Source organism: Crocodylus porosus, unplaced genomic scaffold (assembly GCF_001723895.1).
Source record: "Crocodylus porosus isolate Cpor-Errol unplaced genomic scaffold, CroPor_comp1, whole genome shotgun sequence".
NCBI classification, from domain to species: Eukaryota; Metazoa; Chordata; order Crocodylia; family Crocodylidae; genus Crocodylus; species Crocodylus porosus.
In genome coordinates, this window is record NW_017728939.1 from 4,610,931 (window position 1) to 4,628,451 (window position 17,521).

At 56.3% G+C, this 17,521-nt stretch overlaps 1 protein-coding gene across 1 annotated transcript; it reads right to left on the reverse strand.

Annotated features, from left to right (window-relative positions):
- Window positions 1-492: 492 nt before the first annotated feature.
- On the reverse strand, window positions 493-17,515 carry LOC109318449 (angiopoietin-2-like). Its single transcript, XM_019547725.1, has 9 exons — window positions 17,487-17,515; window positions 9,753-9,908; window positions 9,125-9,246; window positions 7,886-8,118; window positions 7,294-7,418; window positions 6,455-6,556; window positions 4,668-4,834; window positions 1,790-1,920; window positions 493-1,236 (listed from the first exon to the last, which is right to left on the reverse strand). The coding sequence occupies exons 2-9, from the start codon at window positions 9,876-9,878 to the stop codon at window positions 1,076-1,078; spliced, it is 1,167 nt and encodes a 388-aa protein (XP_019403270.1). The 5' UTR covers window positions 9,879-9,908; window positions 17,487-17,515; the 3' UTR covers window positions 493-1,075.
- Window positions 17,516-17,521: the final 6 nt, after the last annotated feature.

The window sequence follows — 17,521 nt, forward strand, 5'->3', positions numbered from 1 at the left end:
CACAGATCTCTCAGGTGCCTTGGAAATCTCCAGCCCTTGCTGTCTGCTATGCCTGGCAAACCCCTTACCTATGGGGCCTCAGATTGACCTAGTGGGTCCTGTTTGCTTGTTGTGGTGAAGTGCAAATCCCCACATACAGGTAACCTGTCACGGACTGTCAGCACGAGAGCCCAAGAGCGCGCACCATGGAGTATCCGAGCCGCGGCCGGGGCCACCCTGTTCTCAGAGCCAGCCCTTCCAGGAGTTGCTGGTCCCAGTGAGACACGTTGAGTCAAACCTCTCTGTTATCCATTCCTCTGCTGTCCTCTCTGTTTCCCAGCTGTCCTAGGAAAAGGCCAGACTAAATGAGGCCAGCAAGCCTTGAGTCTAGGGCCTGCTGGGAGGGGGAAGGCTCCCAAGAGCCACCTGCCACCATCACCATATCCTCAAGGCACCCTCCTAGGCACAGCAGAGATGGGCCTGCACCCAGCACAGAGGACAAACACTAGCTCATACATAGGCCTTGTAATGGGCTGAAGCAAAGACTGGGTCTGCATTGCTGGCCTTAGGGCTGTTCTCATGTGGACCCTGGGGTTCAGGCCCATGCTCACCCCCACCCCCTGCTCGTCCTAGCCTTGCCCCAGGCTCAGGAACCCAGTCCACCACAGCCACGTTGTCCATACGTGTATCAGCCCCTCACATCCATGAGCAGGGCGCCATTACCAGCCTTGGCACGCCAGCCATTTGTGTGCAAGCCAGCTACTAACACAAGGAGAGACTAAGACATAAGCACAGGCTTGGTTTGTGGAGCAGGAAGAGCCCCCTGCTTGCAATTGCTTGTGCTGCCCTGCCCATGGGACACAGACCTGGTGCTGCTTTGAGCCTGAGCAGCAGGGGTGATGCAGAGTCCAGGGTTGAGCTAGTGCCCACCACGTTTTTGCTCCCCTGGGGTTAGACGCTGACATGCCATGGTGCCAAGGCTGGTTGCAGCCTCAGTGACTCAGAAGCCTCCGCGACTGGGGCTGTGCAGCTCGGCTCTCCGCCAGGCCAGTCTTTCTTCAGTGGAGGTGGGACAGCCCGAGCTTGCCACCCACCCTCAGAAGTCCACTGGCCGGATCATCATGGTCGTGGCCTTCAGCCTGTGGCTGGGCCCCTTCCAGTAGTGCCACTTCATGCCATTGTACCGGACTGTCGTGGAGCTGGCTGGGTAGTACACCCCATTCAGGTTGGAGGGGCCACAGGCATCGAACCACCACCCTGAGGACAGAGTGGAGACATGGATCATTGGCTTGGTGAAGGGGTCCTGGATTCCCCATCCTGCTCCTACCCTTCTGAGGAGGGGAAGGGGAGGTAAGCCAGAGAGGCCCCTCCACTTTTGGCTGCTACTAAGTGTGCCTGTTTTTGTCCTAGCCCACACGAACCTTCTTGGTGGGGTTCACTGCACTGCTAACTAGGGTCAAAATATGCCCATGGTACAGCTGGGGGAGCCAGTCCAGAGCTGGAGTGGTCAGGGTGAGGGGGAATCAAGTGAAAGAAGTTGTGGGTGCTGGAGAGGAAAGGAGGGGCCTTTGTTCGGTTCCTGCTGTGCTGATAAGGACTTGGGAGCATCATTTCCCAGACCTGGGCCCAGACTAGGGATGCCTCCCCTTGCCTGGGACCAGGGCCAAGGCGAACCAGGAACTAGCGTGAACAGGCAAGCATCAATAAGGCCAGGAAATGGTCCTGTTCAGTACCCACAAAGCCAGTAAAGTGGAGCCCCAGAGTGATACAGATGCCAATGGCCCAGGCCACACCCCACAGGGGATGTTACCTCCGGTTGCCATTTGAGCACACTTGCAGCCACATCGGTCATGGTCAGCATCCTTGGTACTGAAGTCTGTTCCCATGGGGCTGAGGCTGCTTGTCCGCCCGGCTGTGCCGCTGTAGTCCTGCACGTGGAGCCTGGGAAGACACGCATATGGGGGTCTCCAGCAGGTGCTTCCAGGAGGGCACCAGTGAAGCAGCAATGCTGGGGGGGTGACCTTGGAGGATGGGAGACCGAGGACAAGGCAGACCTGGAGCATGCAGCAAAACAGGTCTGGATGGAGGCAGCTTCAGAGGCTGTTGGTCTGTGGTGTGTGCTGGGTGAGAGCTGCTTGGCAAATGGGGAATGCACCTCTCCCAGGTGGCTGAGACCCCAAAGGAAAACCTCACTGGAGGGGTCACTACAAACCCAAAGGGAGCAGCTGCAGATGCCTAGGCATCAGCTTTCCCCACGTGGGGGCAGGTTGAGCCTTTCTGCTTCAAGAAGGCTGGGGTGGGTAGTCACAGAGCGCTGAATGTTCGATCTGTCCATGAGGCTTACAAGAGGGTGAGAGGGATGGATGCCAGGATGCCCTAGGGTCCAGGTAGCACCCCTGTGCTGCCCATTTCTGTGCCCACCTAGTCCTAGACCCATTCTGCTGAAGCTGCCCAGACAGGGAGAGACAGTATGTGCCCTGGAGCATGCCTGGGAGTGGCAGCTCTGCAGACAGCACCAGACATGATGAGAGCTAGTGATGCCACGATTCCACCTTGCCCAGAACTTGCAATGGGAAGTGCTTTGCATGACAGATCCTCCATTGCTCTCAGGTGCTGCTGAGATGGCTCAAAGTCCTGCTCACCTGTCACCAGGGCTCTGGAGTGGCAGCCTCAGCAGCTGGAGTTTCCAAACCAGTTACCAACACAACCCTCCTAGCACCACACGTCCCAGAACGCCATGCCCTGGGCAGCCCCTGGCCTGCCTCGGGGAGAACCGTGCGCTCTGAAGAGCTGATGTTTGCTTTGCTACTTTCCCACACAATCCCCTCTGCAAAACAAACCATGCCTGTGACAGGGGATATTTAGCTTGGCACTGAGGTGGGCAGGGGCTATTGTTCTCCTTGTTAGCTGAGGCTGCAGGTGCTCAGAGGTATGCTTTTATAGGGGAGACAACTGGCTTCCTGCCTGCCATCAGAGACAAATATTATCACAGACAAGTGCCAGAGAGCTGGGACCTGCAGCACTGGGGAAGGATTGCCAGATCAATTATGTCTGGACAAACTTTCCAGGGAAGCAGTGCTGGAGGTTTGTGCTACCCAAAGCTCGAGGGGCTCTGGAGCTCCCAGAGGAGGATGGAGTGCAGTGGACCAGGGCTTCTCTCCCCTTCCGACTGCTTCCCTGAAGGAGCTTTGATGGCTGTAATGGGAGTTGAGGAGACAACGGACATGAACTCAGAGGGCAGTAGCTTCCTTTGGGCCAGCCAAGTTGTTAGACAATATGGCATGAGGACACGAGCAGATCAGGAAGCTCTGTGATCTCTGTGATGCTGCACCTGGGCTGCCTTGGCATGTTCTGTGTGGCATGGCAGCAGCGTCTGCTGTGGGGTGCAGATGGAGCTGGCTTCACTCTCCAAGTGCTCCCCTGGCTATGCTGGCCGTGGCTCATCTCAGTGTTGGCAAAAGGCATATTCTTGGCCGCTATGTTTACAAACCATTTTATCTCTTTGGGTTCTTTTGCTTGCACAGCATAGAGGGCTGCTGCATCAGCAATAACCCCTTATTAGACACATCTGCCTCCAGAAGGGATTTAAACAAGCTAGGAAGGGAACATGAAAATCTCATCAAGGCCTTGTGAAGTCATGCCCTCCCAACAAAGACAGCTCTGGGGCATTTATCACACTCCAGGCCCTGGCTATCCCTCTCATTTGGTAGTGCTCTTCCCAGCAGTAGTTTCTAGTCTAGACACATATGTTTCACCTGCACAGCTGCTGTAAGCACATGCTGGAGCTGCAGATGAAGAGTTGTTTTCCCTTTGATCAAGACCAGGACTGGGTCCATGTTGCCACAAGGCCTGCAGGCGCTCCAGCAGATCCAATGGTGCTGCTATGTATGGCATCCTCCTAGAGGACTCTGCTCTGGTTCACCACGTACAAAATAATTCAATGGGTTACTCCAGGCAGCCCAGAAGTACTAGTGCTCTCACTGCAAGGTCAGCGAGCTGACTCCAGGAGTGGCTGGAAAGCAGAGAGTGCAGCACAAGCCGGCTCTTGGGGGACTATCTGGTTGGAAGGAGCCAGGCTCTCTGCTCTAAATTCTTAGAGGTTGAGGGCAAAGATCAGAGGGTGCAGGGGGCATGGCTGCGTGAGCGACCTCGGTTCCATCCCTGCTCTGCTCCTTTCTAGGGGCTCCAGTGCTGGGAGCAGGATGAAGTACATGGGGTTTCCCCAAAAGCAAATCCTTGACTAGGGTCTGAGTCCATGTCAGACTCGGGGGCTCTGAGAATGGGGATGCTGACGCCCAGGTGTGTGCTGCTGAACAGGAGAGCAAGGGCACCTCTGCAGACACAGCACCTGGCTGGGGGTGGCCAGGAACATTAAAATCGAGAAGAAACATCATCAACTGGCTCCAGGGCGGGGCCCAGTGTTCAGTCTGAAATCACTTTAGGGTGGACAGGGACACAAGGGCCTCAGCTGCACTTCAGGAGTCTCCATGCAGTGTCCTGTATGGCGATTCCATATGTGGATGGGAGCAAATGGGGATAAGCTGCCTCCAACAGATACAGGAGCTGCCCCCAAAGCCACCAGGATGTCCAGGAGAACACAGGTCTGGCAGGATTGACAGGGGGTGGTGAGAGGGAAAGATCATCCTGAAGCCACAAACCTGCAGTAACATAGACCAAGCGAGACTCACCGGTAGTTTTGCTCCTCGCTGCCCAAGTGGAAGTGCTGGTATAGGGAGTAGGCCTCGTTGCCATCCCAGTCCCGGAGCTGGACCCGGAGGGAGTAGGCTCGCTGAGTGGTGAGCTGGTGGATAAAGTCATTGCCCAGCCAGTATTCTCCAGGTGGGGCCCCAAAACCCTGCAGGGACAAAGAGCAGAAGAGCTGGTGAGGCAGAGGAAAGCTAATGAGAATCAGGCAGGAAGCTGGCCATGGCTCAGAGCACAGGGCTCATCCCTGGAGAGTGGCTGCTACTGAACAAAGCACAAGTTACCCAGCCCCTGCTCCACAATTCCTGTTCCATCAGGGGCTGACCTGGTTCCAGGTGGACCAGAACTGCCCAAGAGGATGGGAGGGTTCATCAGTGGCCTGACTGGTGGGCAAGGAGCACTCACATGGGATGCAGGCTCTGGCTGTGGAGTCGGATTGGAATGTTTCCCAGCACAGTGGTGCAATGGTGCTTTGCTGCTTTTGGACAAGGCTGCGAGATGCCCCCACTGGGTTGAAAGGAGCCTGGAAGGAAGCTGGTGGTGCAATGTCCTGCATACTGCAGCAACTGCACACGTACCAGCACAGCATGAGCAGCAGATACAAGGACAGCACAGCAACTTCTGCATTGGGCTCTGTCACCATGCGGAAGTCTAGAACAGCTGCAATCCAGGTCACTGCCCCCATCACTTCCCTGGAAAGGCCAATTCAGTTGTCTCATCTCCCCCTGCCATGCTCAGACTGTGCTTCCCAGGCTGTTACAGCAAAGCCTAGGCTGCAAAAAGACAACCCAGGTACATGTAATGTCCCAGGCAGATCCCACCTGCATGGGAGCCCTGCTCCCGCTGTGTTCCCAATGCAACCTGGCTTCAACAGGCAGCACAGGTGCGGATGCACTCCAAAGTCTTTTCTCCTAAGGTTTCCAGGCACAGAACCAGCCCTGTGCACCCCAGTTCCCCCCTCGCAGTTCTAGCCAAGATCTATTTTTCATGACCCTGCAGATGACTCACAGAAAGATTGAAATGACATGTGAAAAAGGGAGAGTGACTGTGTGCTTGGGCTGGACACTCTGCCAGGTCTTTTCTGGCTGATCAGGACTCTCAGAGCCAAACCAGCAGCAGTCTGCCAGCTTCAGTGGGGAGATCCCAGACATAAGAGCAGAGCTGAGTGTGCAACTTTCAAGAGCAGCCCTCCCATAGGACCTCAGCACGGGAGAAATCCTGCCTGTGTGGGCATTGCGGTGAGCAGAAGGGGTCTTTACAAACATGGAGGACCATGAATGCAATATGTCCTATCCTACAACATACCCTTGGGATGCCCAGCAGAGAAGCCATGCTCTCCGGCTGAGAGGAGGAGGAGGTGTTCTCTCCACTGCAGCCCAATTGCCACCCCCACAACCTCCTGTCTGTTCCCAAGTCCTCCTGACCCTGCAGCAAGAGCAGCCCCAGGGCCAGGAGCTTGCTTGCAGGGCACAACCCAGCCCAAGCAAGACAGGGGTGGCCAGCACAGTAGCTCAGCTCTCTCCCTCCTCCCTCTTCCTCTGTTTGCTGCCTCACACATTCTGGGGCATCCACCACGTCCCCCGTTACACAGCACGGCAGTCACCTCTGCTCTGCCTTCCTTCCCACTGCACGTGGGGCTGCTGGGGAAAGCGTGGTCCTGTCATCCAGGGAAATAGCTGGGCTGTTCCCAGCCTGTACAGGAAGCCCTTCCTGTCCCTAGGCAAGGAAACAGCAGTGGTCCCAAACCCCCGCAGGCTGAGAAAAGCCTTACTTGTTTATATTCCTTCCAGGTGCGGTGGAAGTCCACGGACCCATCCTTCCGGTGCTGGATGATGGTCCAGCCTCCTCCGCTGGTCTCCATGTCACATAAGGCCTGCAAAAGGGACACCATGTTCATGGGGAAAGGGGGGAGGGTGACACAAACAGCTGTCTCCATGCCCTAACAGACAGGTCATCGGGAGCCCTGGATCCCAGGCAGGCGCCGGGCTGTGATCCTCCGTGTGCAGCCTGAGCCTTCTGGCTACATGGACATGGTTCCCATTGGGAGCTAGGCTGCGGGCTGAATGGGATCCAGGTCAGACCCAGGGGCTGGTAACGGGGAAGGTGTGCTCTTCACAAGCACTGTTCTTCAGGGCAGGGGGGCGCTCTGCCTTCCAGGACCACCTGTGCATGGCAGCATGCTGCCCTAGTCCTGCAAAATGAGTGCCAATTAACGACACCCTTCCCCACCCCCAGCCCACTGGCCAGTTATTGGAAACTGGCTACAAACAGAGACACTGAGGTCAGCAAGGTGACAGGGCCACGGCCACAGAGTCAGCAACCAACACAGCTGAGGGAGAACAGGCTCCCTTTGCCACCAGCTTCAGCCATTAGACCCCACTCCCCTCCCAAAGCTGGGCACAGAACCCCAGAGTCCCGATTCCCACCCCTCCACTCCAACCACTAGATCCCTCCACCCTCTCAGTTCCTCCTGGACCTTTTGCTGGGCACAAACATAACACTGAAGCACAGTCTGCCAGTGCCACCTCCTGGCACGTGCCAGGCTCAGGGTGCAATCACAGGGGCCTAGGTGGGGGGATATACAAGGGGCCTGGGCACCTGAGGACTTACTCTGGTGATGCCTGTGGAGTTAGGGAAGTGCAGGGTATAGACTCCGCTGGTGGCCAGGCCCGACCTGAATGCAGCTGCGCAGTCCTGGAACACCATCTTCTCATCCTGGGGCGCTGGGGAGATGTCTGCAGGGAGCAGGGAAGGGGAATATACTCAGCACAGTCCCTGGCTGCTCCCATCCTAGTCCTCCCCCTCACTAACAGCCCCAGGAGCACCTGTTCCCCCTTTGGCTCTGCACTGGGCAGCAGGCTCCCCGCTGCCTTGTCTCCGAGCAGTGCAGCTCATGGAAAACTAAACTCAGCAGAGGTGAGCCCAGCAGAGACAGCTCCAATGGCACTCTCCAAGCTCAGCACAGGCAGCAGGGTGGGGAGGGAGCAGGCTGGGCTGCAGTAAGGCACAGCTCCATCCCTGGTGGGGGGACCAGCTGCCCAACATTAGAGCACTCATGGACTGCTCCGGGTATCTCAGGGAGGGATATCAGGGGGGCATCACCAGTTCCCCAATGGTGCTTGCCATATGAGCAACTGGGTCTGAGTCTGTGCTCCACCCGTCGCAGTACCTCTGCCCACCCCTCCTGCCCCAGGGCACTAACGGTTGCATTGTGAGACCAGCCCCAGGAGCTGGTGCACCGTCTCCACAAGCGAGGCCTGCTGTCTCTGCAGCACTGTGCTGTTGGCCGAGGCTGAGGCGAGGTGCTGCTGCAGTTCCCAAATGAGCTGGGTTTGCTGCGACAGAAGGCCCTGCATCTCCAGCTTCTCGGCTTTTAGCCCCTGGAGCTCCTCCTCATGCCTGCCTTCCATGTCCAGGACCTTCTTCTCCAAGAGGCTGCACAGGGGGAGAGAGGGCAGAGGAACAGTCTCAGAGAAAAGCCAAGGAGAGATGAGCCAGGGGGCAGAGCACTAGGCCAGGGCTCAGGACCAGGAGTTGATCTCTGGCTTTGCCACTGGCTTCCTGCACGACCATGGGCAGGTCACTTCATCTCTCTAGGCCTCAGTTCCTCATCTAGGTGGATTTACAAGGGAGAATACTCCTGGCAGCCTAAACCTGTGACTTGGAGTGTGGGACGGGCAGGGGGTACGTGTGTGTAACCACGGTGTCCGACTGACTGTGCTGCTGGAGACTGCTTTGGCTCTGCTGAGATGTACAGTGCACTGCCAGCTTTGTCACTAAGTGGGGGCCCACATGCCAGCCCCCTGCAAGCAGAGACAACCTATTTATTTACTGCTGGTGACAGCTCCCAGCTGTCTGCATTTCAGAAGCATGCTCCCACCCCTTCCTATGCCACACTTGTACAAGGGGAACGGGAGACCCATCTGAGTGTGCCGAAAACCACCTCCAGAAACACAGGTCCCAGGGGCAAGCTTGCTAAGCTCTGGAGTTTGGGGTCCCCGTGGCATGAAACAGCCATGGAAACCTGCAGGAAAAGTGGCAGTTTGGGCTTCAGGAGCCAAGGCTCCCAGCAGAAGGGGAGCCTTACAGTTAGCCCAGCTTGGGCTGTCTGTTCATTAGACGGGCAGGAGTTTCAAAGGAGGCTTTACAGAACTTCCCCTGAAAACTGTGTTTAAGCCAAGGAGGGGAATATGCTGGGCATGGTCACACTGCCCCTGACACACACAACTCCTGTACGGTGCAATAGGTCCTCGGCTGGTGAGTGAAGTCCAAGGATGGGCATGGCTTTATGCCCTCACCACTCTCCCTGGAAGATCCAGTCCCTGGATTCACTAAATCCCGCAGCACCCAGATTTCCCTCTTCCCATGTGGTCTCGCAGGCAGCCCTGAACCCTCTGATCTCCACAGCCCTCCAGTTGCTGCCAGTCATGGTTTTCCTCACCTGTTCTTCTCCTGGAGCTTATTTATTTCCTGTGTCTGCAGCAGCAGCTGTTTCTCCAGCTTCTGAGTGGACAGGGAGTTCTCCAGCATCTGGATCTCCAGCCGTGACGTGTGGTTGAGAACCTGAAACACCAGCCCCAGTGAGGTGGGTCAGGAAGGGGAGAAGCACGGACTGGGAGTCCCTCTCTGAGCTGGGCAGCAGGAAGAGCAGCCTGCGAGGGGGAAATGCCCTTTGGCCTCAATCTATCTGGTGTGGAAGGTCCTGGGGAATAGGGTACATGGGCACATCAGGGCCCTGAAGGCAGGAGGCAGCTGATCCCAAGAGCTCAGGGACAACTACCAGGCCTGACCTTCCCAAAGGGCCCAGCGCCCAGCCATGTTTCAAAAGAAGGGGCCAGACCTCTTCATAGCCACAGCACTCCAGATGCAACCACATTCCTTGACATTTGGGAAGTGCCCAGTCTTGGTCCCTCAGAGCTGGACCGTATTAAAGCCTCCCACCAGCACTTTGCAGTCACAGCTTGTTGGCTGTACATTGGTTACTCAGGCCAAATCCAACCTTAGTGCAAGTACATACGAGCCTCGCCTGAACTCCTGGAGTCACACTCATCCATGCTGAGGGCCATTACCTGTGTCTCCACATCAGTGAGCTTGCGGGTCTGCTCAGCTGTCTGGCTCAGCAGGCTGGTGCCCATCTCCAGCATGGCAGCTGTGTGGTTCTGCACTGCATGCAGCTGGATTTCAGCCATCTCCATCTTCACGTTCTCCTGGATGTAGCTCTCCAGCTGGGATGGAAAATGCAGGAGAGAGGTCAGTTCTGCATATGAGCATCCACCACCCCCACCGCTACAGGCCACAGGATGAGATGGGGCGTGTGCAGTATGCTGACCACAAGCAGCCAGACTACCTGGACAGACACAGGCCACGTTAGTGCTGCAGGAGAACGTGAGCATGATGTGCTGTTTTGGTTGCACTGAAGCCTACCAGTCCATTTCCTCTCTAGCCCCATACAAATCCCTCTAGCTATTCCTTTACATACACTTCCTTTCATGTACCCATGCAGCTATATAGCCGTTGGCTGTGCGGGTTGCACCATAAACTGCTGCTCCCCCACAAGTCTCAATAACAGCAGTGTTCATGGCCCCTTAGACCCAGCTTCACAAGTCTGAGGGTGGGGTAGGCTGTGCTTAACCCCTGATGCCCCACAATGTATGGCCCTGCCTTCCCCCTCTCCGTTTCACAGACAGGGAGTCTGCAGCACAGAGGAGCACAGTGAAGCAGGTCTCATCATGGTGGTGGCAGGGTTGGGGACATAGCTCAAAGAGTATTTCATGTGCTGGTCACTAGCCTGTGTACTCCCTTCTGCCAGGGGGAGCAGGCAGCAAAACAAAGAGCTTGGGAGGGTGAGAGCATGTCGTCTCACTTGGTTGTCCTCCGTGTATTGTCCTTCAGTGCCTGCTCGCTGGGACTGTGCATGTTTTGCTTTGCATAAATATTTTTCTCTCCTGACTATATTTATGCAGGTGATGTGCCCTGCACATGGGCAAATAGGTGCATCCCTATGGCTGCTGGACAAACTTCCTTCCATTGTCACACAAGTGAGGCAGGGAGTTCCACCCTTGCACACCCACACGGCTGTCTCTCAGCTCCCCTCCCCAGTGCCCACATGCCCCAGCAAGACCAGGTCAGGCCCCTCTCGAGCCAGGGCTCCAATGCAAGTGCATGCATACTCTTGAACAAAGAGGCTCCCTGGTTAGGGGCTGAGCATTTTGGGACAGTGACCAGCTGTTCACTCCAGGTCTCTGTAGCACCTAGCAAGGTGTGGAGCTGATCCCTGGCTGGGGTCTTAGGCTCCAGTACTGGGATAGTGCTCATGTAAATCCCCCTCTCCTGCTAGCCAGTATCTCCCTCTTCTTCTTCTTACAAAGTTCAGTTACCCTTCAGCATCTGCACTGCTGTACTTCCTAGCTCTGTGAATGCCTGAAATAAAAAACCCAGTCCTCTCACAAGGAGTGCACAGTCCAAGCAGATGACCAGGCTGAAGGGGGCCCAGTATCTGAGCTGGCAAAGCTGATCGTTCAGCTCAGCCCCGGCTTGACAGTTGGAAGCCCCCAAGTTCACCTCTCTCCCAAACCTGAGGCCTCAGCCAGGGATGGATGGTAGATTTGGTACAAGCATGACCCAAAGGATACTCTAGGGAAGAGCTATGAGATGTGGCTCATTTAGAGCTTCACCGCCTGCCCCGAGTGCATCCGGGTGCTGACTGATGCAGCCCATGTGGCCGGAAGGGGCTGCAACCAGGAGCTCTTATCTCCTGCGTTTGTGCCCTGATGGGCTGCTATGACCGACTCCATACTCGCCTCACTAGAAGGTTATGCTGGGGGAGCCAGGCCCAAGCCCATGCTGCCCACAGAGAGACAAGGAGGAGGAGCTGTGGGGGCCTGGCATCCCAGAAGCCTGCCTCATCTCCATGGGGGCACAGCTCACCCCAGACCAAGCCCCCCCTTGAGTCCCATCTCCACCCTTCCACAGCGATCTGGCTTCCTTCTGAGGTCAACTGTGGCCAGCCTGCCTTGCTGCAGCTATGGGGCTCCAACACCCCCATGCACACATGGCACTACTTGTGTCCCCCTGCCCCCCATCCAAGCTGCAGCAGTTCAATGGGTCCTTCATTAAGGGTCAGTGATTACTGCACTCAGGAATGTTCCTGGGAACTGTGGGGCAAGTCAGAGGAAGCCAAGGTTCAGGAGGAATTTCCCCGGGGAAGGCTCTGTGGGATCTGCTTCCTGCTGCTTAACAGGAGGACATCAGACTACGCTGGGCAGGGGCTGACAGGCCTTTCTGTGCACTTTTTGCCACAGACCCAGGCTGGCAGCATGGCCAGGGTGCTCCATCACTGAAGCTGCAGCTGCAGCACGGTTCCTGCCTCTGGGCCAGCGTCCGTAACAGGGAAATAGAAATAAGGGCCCAACCCCTGGCCCAGTGGAAGCAGAGCATGGACTGCAGCAGACATCCAGAGGCTTCAGATCAGGTCCTCAAAGAGCAGAGGCAGAGGACACCCCCTTTCAGGGTTCAGTCTTGCCCAGGGACTATGGTTTGGAAGCCCAACACCAGCCGCCCCCAGTAGCACTGGGTATTCATGCGCAGGAGGCCGACAACGAGCTTCAGCTCACCCCTTGGCTGCTGGAGAGCAGGAAGTTTCCCCCTGTACCCTGGGGTAGTCACAGGAGGGACAGCATTACAACCACACTCATACGTGGAAGGAAGACACCTCCAATCTCCCGCATGCTAAGTGCCTGGTTTCTTCAAGGAAGGAGGCAAAGCTGGTAGGGCCCCAGCTCAGATGAACCACAGTATCTGTCTTTATTGTCTCAGGGTCTCCATGAATGGAAACGCTGTGTCTGTCTGGGGGCTGTGGCTATGTAAGGCAATACCAGTGGGTCAGTCGGAAGAGGCTGGCTCCCACAGGCCAGTGAAGGAGAGCTCGGTACCCAGCTGTCAAACCCCAGAGCACTCAGCTGGTGGCTCCCTCGCTGCACGGGCTCCCCTCCTGCTCAGCAGCCTGTCACACCAGCCCCATGCCTTTCTCCTGCTGATCTGCAGGAACTCATCTGCACGCCAGCTCATTTAGGCAGTGACAGGCTTGCCCAGGAGCTGTCAGCAATGGGAGGGGCCAGATCCATGATGCTGGAGAGAGACCAGACACCTGAGGGGCTGGAGGGGAGGCCAGGAAAAGAAGGATGGAGCTGATTTTCACTTGGCACTTGTTTGATCTGGACTTTGTCCACAGGGACTAGAAGCTGTGACCCCCCTGCTGGGTGTTCAGTGGCCCATGCATGGCAAACTTCCAGGTCTCAGGCAGGCTCTCCATGGAAGCGGCACCCACAGGATAGCAGAGCTCCCCTAAGGTTGTCATCACCTCTGCAGGCCAGCCAAGGAGACAGGAGAGAGGCTGAGCTCCCTGCTGCTTCCTGCCTCTGCTCTGGGCTCAGCAGAGGGCTGCAGCACAGTTTCGTTTCTGGAATAACTTCTCTCCTCGGTGACTGCTCTCCCTTGAGATGCCTTTGCCGATGGGGATGTGCGTGGGAATCCTCCCTAGCGGCACATTGGGAAACAGATGCTTCCATTTACAGCTCCTGCCATGGAAGCATGTGCATGAAGCTCCGAGTTCCTGTGTCTGGATCTCTAGGGGCAGGTGCCCCGGCAGGGGTAGGGGTGGCAGGGTGAGGCAGCACCTTCCAGCCGCTGCCACCCCAGGGCAGCCCCAAGACCTCCAATGTGCAGCGGAGGCCCAAGGCTTAGAATTCAGCTCAGCACATTTTTGTTAGACTATGGTCTTATGTGGGGTCAGCTACGATCTCCACAGTGCCAGTTACTGGTGCCATGCCTGTAACATCAGCGTTTGCACGGAGGCCGAGCGATCTGCCCCTGTACCAGCAGCCCCCAGGAGATGCTGACATTGGGTGGGAGGGGGAAATGAAGGTGCTGCAGTCCCCTCAGCTGCATGCATAGCCTTGTGTGGTCTGGCAGGAATGCCAAGCCCATCCCACATCACTGCATTGCTCTGCCTGTGCCTCTGCTGCACAGATGGAAGAGACTACTTATTTCACTTCTGAACTATGCTGCAAGGCCTGTCTCTGGAGAGGCAGGACAGCTTTGGCTTCATGGTCACTTGTTTGGCTTGGAAAGAGATCAAAAAAAGAAAACATAAGTCACCGGCCTGATGAGTTCCATGTGACCCAGCGAGCACAGTTCAGAACCAAGACGGCCCCCATCCTCCCTTCTGCACAGCACTGGCGGGAACTGGCCTCTCTCTGTCCCAGAGAGATGAGACTGATCCCGGGTGCGACAGGCATGGCAAACATACCCTTTGCACTGTCCGGCTCAGCTGTTTGAGCCCCTTTTCACAAGAGGGGCTGCTGACCAGGTTCCCCGATCTCTCCAAAAAACAGCCAAGTGATGATCAAGGATGGAGCAGCACCTGCCACCCAGCTGAACGCTTCCTCTGAACAACTGGGACTTGTGGCTGGGGAGATGCTGCTCTGCTCTGCACAAGAGAAGTACTGAGAAGTCAAAGCCTTCAGCAGGAAGTCTCTTGCTGCCATTCAAAGAGCATCTTCTAGTGTTTAGTGCCATGTTCTGTCTTATTAGGGAAATGGGAGACCTGAGAGGGCCCAGGACTTAAAGACCTAGTGGAATCCAGATGGCAGGAATCTGTGAAGCCAAGCAAACCCCAGGGAGATTCAGAAGCAAAGCACGCATATAGATTGCATGCTGGACCTGGCATTGCAAGGACTAGCTGGCCTAATGAACCCCACCAATTATCAACTGTAAAATAGTAACATCCAGAAAGTCCAGGGGAAATCAGGGCCTCATGGCACTGCCAGTCCACATAGCAAGAGACTGTCCTCGTCTTAGAACAGCTTTGCCTGTGCAGATGACTGGAGGACTGGTGAAAAGCAGGGATCCACAACACAAAGAGAAGTGACTTGATCAAGATCATATGGGGAGTCAGTGGCAGAGCCAAGAACTGAGTCCCAGTCCAGTGCATCAACCACCCGCCATCATTTCACCTCCCCCCCGACACACTGTGTTGCTCAGGCAAAGCCAAGCTTCCTTAGACACAAAGGCGCCAGCTGGCCACTCCCTGCAAAAGTCTGTTAGCTCCCCCAGAAGCAGGGCACCCTGGATCTCTTAAATCTGGGTCTGGTTTGTGTTACTCAAACCCACCAAAATGGTCCTGAAATGGCCAAGCCTTGCTGTTTCATATCCTTGAGCAGTTAGGAAGCCCCAGCTTGGGCTGGAAGTGGAATAACACAGCCAAAAACCCAACGTACTCCAGGTGCAAGCCAGATTCCAGCTGGCTGTGACACTGGGAAACAGGGCTGGAAACAACCCCACGCAGCAGAGCCTGTGCATGGAAAACACCATGACAGCTCCAGATACAGCCACACTGGTGGCACCCCACTCCCTTCATGTGCCCACTCCTGTTTAAAGAGCCCAGATGGCTGGAGAATGCTGTCTAATTGGCTCCCCCTGCCATCCTGCCAATTAGGGTTTCAGACCAGCGTGGAGACAACAGCCTGTCCAGCATTGCATTCCTGACCCACAGCTGTGCTGCTGGAAGGGGGCAGTGGGGGGTGGTTGTTACAGACACAAGGAGCTCTTTTTTTGGGGGGGTGGGGGGTAGGGGACTCAGCAGTAAAATTGGCCATAGACAGGCACCTGGAAATAATGATACCTGGCACCATCCACCAGAGAACCTCAGAGCTCCTCATGCGCTGGGATGAACAAAGCCAGAGGCATCTAAAGGAAGAAATGGAGGTACAGCCTTCTGCGGTTCGCCTTGGGTACTCTGGCTGTGGCTAGTGCCAGGCGATGCGGTGTGAAGTGCGAGATCACAGTAAGCGCTCAGCAGAAACCAGATCGGATCTGCTAAGTGACTGGACCAAGGACACACACCCCCACACAGAGTCAGTGGCAAAGTCAAGAGCAGAAACTCAGTGCTCTCACCTCCCAGCCCGGTGCTTTAACCACATGGACTTATTCCTCTTGGCAAGCGACAGCCAAACCATGGCAATCACTGTGCGACAGTGCAGGGTATAATGCCCCATCCCCCTTCCAGACAGGCTCATCTGACCTACCAGAACCAAGCTACAGGTTCACGTGGGCGCAAGCCTGGCACAGGGAGTATCCCTGCTGTGGCTACCTGAATGCAGGCAAACAAATGCCACCCCCCAGTCCATCTTTACCCCCGTGGAAACCACCCTGAAGGCTCAGTCCACAGAAAGCTGATTTTTTTCCAGTCTGGATCCTTAGAATAGGATACATGACTCTCCAGCCCAGGCTGCCCAGGGGATCATTTGGGTCCTAACTGCTGCCCTTTCTCATAGCCTGCAACCATGCCCTAATGCCAGGAAGCAAGCTAAGCCTGTTCTCACCAGGTCAGTGCCTGGGAGAGTCCCCAAGGCCACTCTGTGCTACAGGAAATGGTGCTGGGGAGCCAGCAGAGGTGCTCTTCTTTGCCAACACACCCTAAGTTCCCACAACTTCTGAGCACACTACGCCCTGCACACAAACCTCCCCCATCTGATGGCCAGGGAAGCACCATCAGCCCTGACGGCTGCGCGGGTCCCGGGCTGCACTGGAACAGCGTTACCAGCTGACTGAGATGCCACGATCCATAGCTTCTCGGATCATAAACATGCGCCTGGTGCTGGGGGGAAGTGAAAGAGCCAAGGGGAACATTTTACACTCTGCTTCCCAAGAGTCCATGCTTTTCTATTTAACCCTTTCTATGCTTCAGGACCAGACAGCCTTGCAGCATCCTCTACTACAGTGCGGGGAGGCAACCTTTCTGGTAGACGTGCCACGAATTAGCCCTGAACCACCTTGGAGTGCCACTCCAGTCCCCGTCCCCTGCCTGACCCGATGCTGTGCTTTTTGCTTCCTGCCCCATCTGCAGCTGTGCTCCCTGCTCCTTCCCCGATCTGCCACATGCTACACACGGAGGCTGCCCTGGTACATGTGCTGCAGGTTCGTCAGTGCTGCTCTAGCAGCCAGCGCAGGCTTTGGCCCCCTTGCTCTTACACATCGGATTTGCTTGTAGAAGCAGAGGGAGCTGTTCAGATGCAAGTTTATAGGGTGGCAGCAGTAAGCGGACAGAAGGAAACTCTGCAAGGAGAGGCAGGTGTGGGAGCACAACAGATCCCTCCCCCCAAATGCAACCCCCCAATTTCCAATACCTGCTATCTCTGCTCAGGTGCTTGCTTCCTGCCGGGGCAGAACTTAGCTGCAGCAGCCTCCCAGCCTGTAAGTCCTGGGAGCGCAGTCTCCAGAATACACGCGTGGGCACTTTTTCTTTCAAAGGACCCACAAAACCATCCGGCACATGCTGCACCCCATGCCACTAAAATGTGGCCACCTCTGCGGGAAGCAGCGGCTGACCCAGAGGGAGAGACAGACAAGGCGACAGGCAGAAGAGGAGAACAGGGAAACGCTAGCTATGGATTTGGGAGCAAATCCTCAGCTCCGCATAAAACAGAGCTGCAAAACCTCTTGTACCGGCTCAGCACAAACAGGGCTCTAGGTGCTAGGTCTCATCCCAAGACCGCTGCAGGGCAGGCGGCACAGCTCCTCCTGCTGTGCTCACTGCGAGCGCCATGGGGATGCTTTCCCCCGCACTGATTCCTCCTGCCTTTTTGATCCGATTTGCTTTTTGAAAGGAGAAGTTAAAAAAACACCCCCCCCCCGACAGCGCTGTGCGGCGGTAGAGGGGCTGTCCCCACGACGGACTCGTCTGCTCCGCGGGCTGCCCGCGGCCGGGCCGGCTCCCGAGTGCGCGCCGCCGGCGGGGCGCTGACCTTGTGCAGCCACAGCGTGTTGTTCTCCAGGCCGC

Coding starts and splice junctions, on each gene's coding strand:
- LOC109318449 (XM_019547725.1), bottom strand. CDS start 9,878: ATGGAGATGGCTGAAATCCAGCTGCATGCAGTGCAGAACCACACAGCT. Junction 6,557..7,293: donor ACTCCACAGGCATCACCAGA/GTAAGTCCTCAG, acceptor TCCCTTTTGCAG/GCCTTATGTGACATGGAGAC. Junction 1,921..4,667: donor AGCGAGGAGCAAAACTACCG/GTGAGTCTCGCT, acceptor GTGTCTTCCCAG/GCTCCACGTGCAGGACTACA.